The sequence below is a fragment of the Benincasa hispida genome, chromosome 11 (assembly GCF_009727055.1).
Source record: "Benincasa hispida cultivar B227 chromosome 11, ASM972705v1, whole genome shotgun sequence".
In the NCBI taxonomy this organism is placed as follows: domain Eukaryota; kingdom Viridiplantae; phylum Streptophyta; class Magnoliopsida; order Cucurbitales; family Cucurbitaceae; genus Benincasa; species Benincasa hispida.
The window spans coordinates 65,548,001-65,558,308 of NC_052359.1; the positions used below are offsets into that span (position 1 = coordinate 65,548,001).

General features: G+C 31.0%; 2 protein-coding genes and 1 pseudogene across 2 annotated transcripts; 1 reads left to right on the forward strand and 2 right to left on the reverse strand.

The window, feature by feature from the left end:
• The first annotated feature begins 1,775 nt into the window (after positions 1-1,775).
• On the forward strand, positions 1,776-2,267 carry LOC120090813. Its single transcript, XM_039048520.1, has one exon. It carries the CDS (start codon positions 1,776-1,778, stop codon positions 2,265-2,267), a length of 492 nt encoding a protein of 163 aa, XP_038904448.1.
• Positions 2,268-2,302: 35 nt separating this feature from the next.
• LOC120092009 lies at positions 2,303-5,281 on the reverse strand (annotated as a pseudogene).
• Positions 5,282-7,806: 2,525 nt separating this feature from the next.
• LOC120090814 (HVA22-like protein i) lies at positions 7,807-9,282 on the reverse strand. Its single transcript, XM_039048521.1, has 4 exons — positions 9,197-9,282; positions 9,009-9,107; positions 8,793-8,913; positions 7,807-8,040 (listed from the first exon to the last, which is right to left on the reverse strand). Exons 1-4 carry the CDS (start codon positions 9,226-9,228, stop codon positions 7,807-7,809), a joined length of 486 nt encoding a protein of 161 aa, XP_038904449.1. The 5' UTR covers positions 9,229-9,282.
• Positions 9,283-10,308: the final 1,026 nt, after the last annotated feature.

A 10,308-nucleotide genomic window follows, 5' to 3' on the forward strand; every position in this document is an offset into this window, starting at 1 on the left:
CCAACATTAAAGATTTTTTTTTTTAAAAGGCCAATATTATATATCTTTTTTACTTTTCCCCACTGACCTTAGTGCCCAAAATTCTTGTAGTGTAGGTTTGTACATGAGTTAGATTGGATTGAGGGTGTTTTTTTGGACTAACTTGAAAATTCAGGTTGGTTGGATTAGCAACCCAAAATACCAAAATAAAATCTCCAACACAAGGTTGGGTTGGTTGGGTTGTCGAGTTATAACCTACTCTTTCTTTTTAATTAAAAATATGTAAATTTATCTACAACACATGTCTAATAACTAAAATCTCATAAAATTCAAATGTTAAATACCAAATATCTATGATATTTATTACAAACTTTAAACAAAGACAAATATTATAACAATTTAAAAAATATTAAAATTTCACAAATTAATCAATACAAAGTAATCAAATTTTAAACAAAGAGAATATTATAAATAAATATATATATAATATATATATATATATTATATATATATATAATATAATATTTTATTAATATATATAATTTGGGTTAGGTTGGGTCAACCCATGACCCAACTCAACAAAAATAGAAAAAGTTTAACCCAATCCAACTCAATCCTTACATTTTTTGTAAGATAGTTCAAGTTGTTTGGGTTGTCGAGTCATTTGAACACCTCTAATTTAAAATATTTTTGACAAAATTTGTTGAAAATATTCTTCAAAAGCTATTTTGAATGGTTGTTGGACACTCTAATTTTTTTTTCTAAAATAACTTATCACTTGAAAATGTATTCCAAACACATCCTAAATTATTAGACACCAAATCACAAAACCACTTAAGGTAAAGAAGATGGAGAATATCAAAACGATTCTCCTTCATAGCTTTATGAGCTATCAAATGAGGCTAACTCATTTCGACCACCATGGGTGTGAACAAAGAAATTCATGATGTGGGTGTGACCGCTATGTTTATCATCACATGGGTCTTTGAAAAGTTAATGATGCAAAGAAATCCATTGGGTTTTGATTTAGTGTTCGTAAGTTTAATCTAAGAGATTAATCTACTATAATTTAACCTAATTAAAATCAATAATTCATTGACAGTATTAAGAATATTCATTGATCTCACCAAATTATTTAAAACTAACAAAAAAAAAACATTATTTCATTAATTATTCTTGTTCAAATATAGCATTCAATATGATATATGCTTTCGTTCATGAAACCCTATCATATTCACATATACAATCAAATTAGACCGCAAATTATTTTGTTGAAAATTAATCTTCATATTTGTTTCAAGGTCGAAAGAGACCGGACTGTGTGGATTTTACATGAAAAGAGAGGACAATATAATAGATTAATATTATGAAGAGGCAGTTCCTCGTTGATAATTTAGAAGAATAATTTAATGGCTAATTATATTTTAAATTAAATGATCTATTCGAATGGGAAAAGAAAAGATATGCTTGGAGCACCTAGAAATAAAATACAATTTTCTTGGGAATTCGAAAAATAATATTAGTTCTAGAATACAATTTTTTTTTTTTTTTTTTTTTTTTTGCCCTTTTTGACATTTAAAAGAAAAAAGTATGGGGCGCTGGTGTTGAAAAGAATAATCAACGATTGAGACAATTTATTTATTTTTAGTGCAATAATTGTTTGTTGTTTGTTCCTAATGCAAAATACGCGCCACCCACAATCACATACGATGCCTCTTCCTTCTTTTCTCTTCCATTTTCGATCTCACTCATCACCAATTTTCTCTCCCTCTCTCTAACTCTCTGTTTCCGCCGCCATGGACGAGACCTCCGCTCTAAAACCAGACCCACCGCTGTCCAATCTTCGCCGCAGGAACTCCATCACGCTGCCCGTCGCCGTGCCATCTAAATTAAACCTTCTCGCTCCCACCAAGGCGGCTTCGCCGCCGCTACCGTTGGCTTTCGAGCTCGTCCCAATAAAATCCTCCTCCTCCGCCTCCTCTCCTTCCCTTGCCTACACTTCCCTCAGAGACATTTTGCCCTCGGCCACCGCCATCAGCTCCCCCACCGCCGCCTCTGCTGCAAATTCCGGGTACGAGATCACGATCCGCAACCGCCTTGTGAAGCAGGCGGCGTGGGCCTATCTTCAGCCCATGTCCTCTTCTCCAGGCTCCTCCGGACCTCACCTCTTCCGCCGTATTTGGCTCAGATTTTCAGCTTGTCTCAGCTTCCTCAACCTGCCCATAATTTCCCGTATAGCCAACGCTTTTGATCGGATATTTCGCGTTGTTGGGGTCAATTTTGTCTAATAATGATGAACAGGGGAAATACAAATCAGCTCTTATTTGACTGAAATCAATCATCTCTGTTTCTATTCTGTTGTGTGTGTATTAATTACTGATTATATACACATACACCTCTATAGGTAGAGTTGAAAAAAGAAACCAAAAAATAAAAAAAGATGTAAATGTTTGAAGAAAAATTCCAAAATGAATCGATCTTATGCTTCCTTGGGTTGGGGGGAGAGGGTTTTCAGTTCCTTTTTTCCTTTTGTACAGTTTTGTTTGGCAACTTCTAATGGGTTTTTTTCGATCCTCTGAATCGAGCTTGGTTGTAGTTTTGATCTTCATAAAAATAGTTTGTTTGGTCATGGAGCGGAAATTGCACATCAAATTCCTCCGTCGTGCCTGTGGAACGGCGACTATTGGAACCGAGCAGAGGGGCACTAGGAAACCATTTCCTGGCCTTACTCCTGCTCGAGTCTTTGCTCTGCCTTGGAGGTTTCCGGAAGAACGAAGGCAGCTCGTTTGGAGGTGGTGGCGGCGGTNGGATGGTGCTCGTTCCTCTGCAAAATGTGAATTTACATCTCTAATTAAATGGATATAGATGCTCTTGCTGGGTTCAATTACTGGTAAGGTTTTTGTAAATGTCTTAAGGCAATGGAAAAACAAGTCCTGTTTCTTTGTAATTTGCCACTAAATCCTTCAAGGAGGAGGATTATAGAAGATTACCCTGGTTTGTGGGGGTGCTGCAGCTGCAGGCCTAGAGGGCTGAGAAGCCAAGTAGTTAAAAACTTGGACGATTGCAGATTGGCTTAGCTCAGTGCAGTTTCTCCAGTAGAACAAGGCCAAATCCCAAGCCTTGACTCTCCAATCCACCATCTTCTGTTCAATATCTATTTCGTGTTTATCTACCAAGGGCCGCAGCAAAGTTTGGAACACATAGCCTGTTCCCTGCATATTTTTAGCCCCCATTAACAAACAGAACAGCTTTGCTTGGCTTTTAGAAAGTTGTGTTCAAATTAGAATTAACAATTTACACTATTCATAGATTACGTGCTCTGTATAGTCCAAAGCTTCTCAGAATAATTCCCACCAAAATCGAGTAGATCATTCATTATCCTCAAAAGATGCCAAACAAGTTTTCTATACTTAAAAACAAAAAGATTCTTCACAAATTGAAAGCACTATACTTTTTAGTAGGATTTAGATACTCTATTTCAAATTTCATTTAGTTTTCAAAATCAACATTTTAGTTCTTAAATAGTCCTCAATCTTGTTAATGGTTAGTCACCTACCAAAAGATAACATAATAACAAAATTGTAAGCAATTCAATGGCAATGTTACACATTTAGCTTTTGAGGTTTACTTGTTTCAATTTTAGTTTTCAAGTTTGGAATTGATACAACATCTATGGGTATAAAATTTATTTCTGATTTGTGTTGATGGTTATATATAATGTAAAGAGTAATGGTTAGGTGCAGCTATCTCATGCACTCATGTTTAATTTTTTTTTTCTGATGTAAATGTCAATATTACAGGGTGATTAGAACTTTATTTTTGGGTAAAGTCTATTATTTTTTTCATTTTTCTACACGCTTCAGGTAACACATCGAGCATTAACTTCAATGATTAGATTCACTCATTTTTCTTACCTTAGTCTTTGGATACCACAAATAGATAAATAGAGCCAGCTTCAATTCTCCGTACATGGGCAACCTTGACAAGGTTTTGGACCATAAATTTTGAGCACAGGTGAAATGATGAAAAATGCAACACAGTTCAAATCCCTCAAGGAAGAAAAAAGGAAAGGAAAGAAAAGAAAAGGAAAGAAAAGAAAAGAAAAGAAAGCTACACATACCATGCGACTAAAGTGTCAGCAATTCTCTCAACAACTGTTAAAATGGCCACAATGATCCTACAAGAAATTAAATAAATAGGAATTCAAATTAAAAGTAATGTAATAGAAAAACAAAGTAGCAGACAAAGGAAAACGCCAAAGCCAAAGCAATAAAGAGAGTCAAGAAAACCCTTTCCATTGTTATTCCAAAACACAAAAATCTATGGCGATCATCATTATATTCATCAAAATTGAACATGTAAATAAACGATAATCAGAAGAATTAAAACGTAATTCGATCAATAAATTCTCGATTATTAGGAGAAACAATAAAATAATTAAGTCAACAACTACAGATCAGGACAGAAATCATCAACCATTCCACCAAATCAAAGTGCAAAAATGGATTCGTTGTTACCAAAATTGACACCAGAATTGAAGCTCACGAATCTCAATCCGGCTCTGCACAACTGTTTTGTAGCATTGAAACGCTGGATATGCATAGCCAAACAGCATCCTACATTGATACATCATTCATCAATCAAAAGAATCACCTCATGATTTTTTTTATAAAAAAAAAAAAAGAAAAAAAAAAGAGAGAGAAACCAGAGAAGCTCTCTTAGAACATCGAAAAGAACTTACAGAAGGCATCGGACCATCAATTCTCCCAACATTGTGAATCGCTAATTCACTAGCAGAACACAATAAATTCCCGCCAAATTTAACCTGAAACAGAGTTGAACAACAGAGCACCAAAACACTCAATAAAAAAAGAAAAAAAAACTCAATCCCACGGCAACCGAGTAAAGATCCAATATCAAAAGTCCCAAAACAATAACTAGTAATGAAACAAGATTAACAAAGAGAAAGGCAGGAATGATTGACCTTACCAAACTCGGCAAGTTGACTCAGCAGAAACGGAATCCCCCAAATTTTCTGAGCAAACACTGCCAAAGAAGTCACATTGAGCGAATACTGTCCGATCAGAAGCCAGAGGAGAGTCGGAAGCTATGGAAGATAAAGAGGAAAGTGGAGTTTGAAGGATTGGGGGAAAGGATTTGAGATGGCGTGAAGGAAATGAGGATGGAGAAGAAGAGAAGATATAGTTATGGAGTTTCGAGAGAGAGAAAGAGAGAGGATTTCTTGCGGCGAACGCCTTCGTCGATCTCTTTGCACGCGATTCAGTGAGGCCAGACCGGATTTTCTTGGGATTCTTCTTTAAGAAAAATAAGTTTGGTTCTTCAGGCAGTTATTATGGAGGGTAGTTTCGTACTTTTGTACAACCTCCTTATTCACTTTCTTTAATTAACACATAATTTTAGGCCCTTCTCATTCAAATTTTAGGCTCCTAATTTTACCTTTTTTTATATATACTAGAAGATAAAATCAAATTGTGTTTTTTTTGGTTTCCTTTTAAACCTTACATAGTTTCCAAAACATTGCTTGGACAAAAATTTGAATCATTCATCCTTTACTCAAACATACAATATTTTAATCAATTCAATTATACTTAAGTCAATAAAAAAAAATAAAATTTTCAACACTTAACGATTAAAAATAATTCTGAGAAAATTATTTTAAAACAGTGCTTTCAAATCCCTTTTTGAAATATTGCATTAAAAATGTGAGACAATGGATTTGAAGTGATTCTGTATCAAAAGAGAAAGGTTTCCTAAACTTTATTATGTATTTATAAATTCAAAATGGACCAAATTTGGCCAATTTCATTGTCATCCCTTACGAACTTCCCTCATTTCATCTCCATAATCCCTTTCAGTATACACAACTAAAAAAACAATATAACGTGGAAAAGAAAATTTGTAGTTTTTTATTTGCAATTATGACGGGGAAGTTATTTGAATTAGTCATGTGAGTTTAATTATATATTTTTCCCTTCTTTTGTGATAACGTAACTTGGAAGAAGTTGATTAATGATATAGAATTTAGGGATACGAAACTTTGGGTCCAAAAAGAAAAGCAAAATTTTAAATTTAAATAAAATTTGAAATTCCAATTATGCCTCAAGTTTTAGACTCACTCAAAACACATAGGAAATAACGCTTATTTATTTATTTAAAAAAAAAAATTGTTGAAGTTAGTTGACCGTCTTCCCACTTTCCCAAACCCTCCAATTATTACAAAGCATTTGATGTTTTTTTTTTCTTTTAATAATAATAATAATAATAATGAAAAGGAACTGGAAGCTTCCATGTACACTCCACAGCGACATTTTAAAAATTCTAGCCTTTTTGACCCTCTTTGGTTTTCCCTAACTAATCTTCTTAAATTAATGAAAATAAAATAAAAGCGTATATATCAATTTATACTAGTTTCCAAGATTTTATCTGTTAAATTTCTAAGTGTTTGTTATATGAATAATTTACCAAAAAAAAAAAAAAAAGAAAAAGAAAATACATCATCTTGTATATCAAAAGAAAATCTAATCCAATGACTTCACGTTATCCTTTTAAGACAAATTTACTCACTCTAATACCTGAGTATCATGAATAATTGTCTCACAGATAAAACAGATCAATTTTCTTATGAAAGTAGCACCGTTCACAACATTAACAAATTATACTTTGCGAATATACTGAACTTCAACGAATTTTGAAATTTAGAGAATTTTTATTTAAGGAAGAAAAATCTTATGAAATATGTTTTTTTTAAACCTTTTTGAAGAAATGTCATATTTATAAACTAATTCGTGACCATTCAAATAATCGTGACTTTTCTTCAAATTAGTTATTTATTGAAAAGATGCAACCCTTAACGAAGGGTTACATACCATTTATTTCAAAGTTAAGTTAATGATTATATCCATTTAAATATTAAAATTTCATAAGTATATCAATTTTCACATTTCTTCTGAATTTGTTTGACCTATATTATGTGAAACTTATGATTTATGTTAATTAAACTCTTAAATTTTCATAAGTCAATCAATCTGAATCTTTCATTACAATTATCTTTATAAATCCTTTTTGAACTAGATCTCAAATTTTTGTAGAATTCTTCAAATGTCGACGTAACAAAATAGATGAGTAGAGTAAATACATGGACGATTTTCAAAGGAATTATGTCCAAGAATTTAAATTGATTCATTTATGAAAGTTTAGGGATTTAATTGATATAATTATAAATTTCACATGAGGTTTTTCCAAACGAAACATAATAGAGTGTGTAAATTGATATATTTACAAAAATTCAGAATTTAAATTGATACAATTATTAGTTTATGATTTAAATCAATAGTATAAATTGATATTTAAAAAAAAAAAAACTGTTGACTTTTAATTTATATCAAATTTAACTAATTTGTCCATTAATTTTAACGGAAAAAGAACTAATATAAAATATTTATAAACTTATTAAACTTCAATAAAATAAAATTTTGCAGGAAAAAACGTTTAACCAATCTACAAAATAATCATGGGATAAATACATAAATTTCCACAAATGGTAGCTCCATTACTATTTATCTCTAAAATTTTATCAATTTCATTTTGTTTATACATTCTAAATTATATGGTATGGTAAAAAATAGTTATACAATCTTGAAAAGGCATGTTGAGAGTTCCACATTAGATAAATAAGTTAAATAAGTTATTTTTTCAATTGTTAATTAGTTTTGAGATGTAACCTTTTACTATTAAATATAATATCAAAATCCATAAGATTCAACAAAGGATTAATACAATTATGTATAAATACAAGAAGTGTAGAATTCACTTATGCTTTTTTGATGGAGGTATAGGCGTAGAAGGAATGCTTTGACGCTGAGAAGCGATGTAATTAACAACTCGAAGCAATGCAGATTGGCTCAACTCAGTGCAATTGTTCCAGTAGAAAATGGCCAAATCCCAAGCCTTTACTCTCAAGTCCTTTAGCATCTTTTCAATATCTTTGTCATTTTTATCAACTAAGGGCCTCAACAACGTGTCAAATACATACCCGGATCCCTGCATTTTTATATTTTGTTATTTACACTTCAAGAACGTATCTAATATACTGGAATGCTAATTGAGATTTACTCGGTTCGGCCTCCTATTATATTTTCCATATTAAAATAAGATGATAAAATTGATGCAATGGCTAATTTCTAAAAATTAAGATTAACAAATTTTTAAAAAATAGATAAGTCAACCCAAGGCCAAGATTTTTATTACCTATGCGGGTTTTGCTAAAATAGTTAAAGAAGAAGAATACACAAGAAATTTCAAGAAAAAAACTCGTCACTCTTACAATAATTTTCAAACTCTTCAACATAAGTAATAACATTTGCCAACACAAAGATACAAAATCTCACCTCGTGACCTTTTCTCTTAAAAAAAAAAAAAATTAGATGCACCATCTCTATACAACCAGGTTGCACACCAATAAAACTTTCCCATATGATAGATTTTTTTTAAAAAAATTATTTTTACATATATTGAAATGGATGACATGCAATTAAGTTTAATTTAGATTACAGCTAATCATTGTCCATTTTCTCCCGTACACACACATAACATAAAACCACACGAAAGAGAAGTTGATGTTTATTTGTGTCGTGTGCAACACACCACCAAAGCCAATCAATTTTGGTGAGCATGCGAGTGGGTTCAAATGGGCCATATGCCTAAATTTTGATTTTCATAACTTATTCTCTTGTAATATAGGCTAACCACATAGTTAAACAAATGTATTTTGTAGAGTGTAAAGTTATTGTTACCATAGTCTTTGGATACCACAAGTAGATAAAGAGAGCCAACTTCAATTCTCCATACATGGGGAACCATCCCACAAAAGCATCAGCAATCCTCTCAACAATGGTTAAAATGGCCACAATGATCCTGCAGCAACAAATTACACAAGTTTAAAATCAAAATAAGCCTACACTAATTTGGAAATTAAAACTCGAATTGGTTGATTTGATTGTTTGTATTACCAAAATTGACACCAATATCGAAGCTCTTGGACTTGAATTGGGGATTTCACCACCGCCTTGTAGCATTGAAACGCAGGATAAGCATACCCAAATATCATCCTGTAGTTCAAAATTCCATCATCATTAATTAACTAATCACAAGCAGAATTCAATTTCTTACACAAACACAAAGAAATCGATGAACTCACAGAAGGAATCGAGCCAAGAAATCACCCAACATTTTATGTTTTTTTTTCTTTTTCTTTTGCGTGTGTTTTGATCAATCGTTACAAACCGAGTTCCCCCATTCGGAGAGAGGATTTATATAGTTTTTTAAGTTGTCAAGAAAGACTTGGTTTTGTGGAATATTTCTTTTTGTTGCACGAGATTAAGTCAACTAAGTAAAAATCATTAATAATGATTAATCATCCAAGTTATTTAATTTTTATTCTTCTGTTTTTAAATATTAAGTTTAGAATCAATTGTTTAAATATTTATAATTTTAAATTTTTTATCTAGATCGATATATTTTTTTTGTATGTTCATGTAAATGTGTTTTTAAAAAAGATAGAGAATTTACTGAAAATTTTGGATGAAAACCTAATGTTAGAACTAAGTACTTTCTTTTGAAAGTTGAAGAAATTCAGCTAAATTAAGTTTATGAATCACTTTTACCTTTTTAAAAATTTGAAAACTGAAAAAAAATATTATATAAAACTTCAATGGATCTTTTTTAATTTTTATTTTTGAGAAAAAAAAACAGAGATATTAAAACCTTAAACAACAGTTGAAAGTATATTACTTTATTAGCCTATCCAGTTTGTATATTTCACATTATCATGATCAAACTAATTTAAATCAAAATAGACAGGGCTAAACCAAAATATATCTAAAATTTTACGTTATAATTGTAATTTTATTCTATGATTGAAAACCGAACGAAACAGAAGTGAAAGTCTTAGGGACTAAATTTATTATTGTCAAGAATTAAAAATATCGATATTGAGATTTTAATTTTACGGATATATCAACATATTGACAGATATTTCAATTCTTTATAATGATTTAGATATAATTTTAGTTCTTATTTTTGTAATTTTTTTTTCATTTTAATCTCATACTTTCAAATATCTATTTTGTTTTAGTACTTTTGTTGTTTCTGTTGACAAGATTATTTTATATGAACTTATTATACAATAGAAATCATTTGATACGCAAAATTATTATTTCCTTTTAAGAAATTTGATGAATATAATATTGTACTAATTAAAATGCTTTTTTTTTAAAAAATAATAATAATAAAGTAATCACTTCTTAAAGT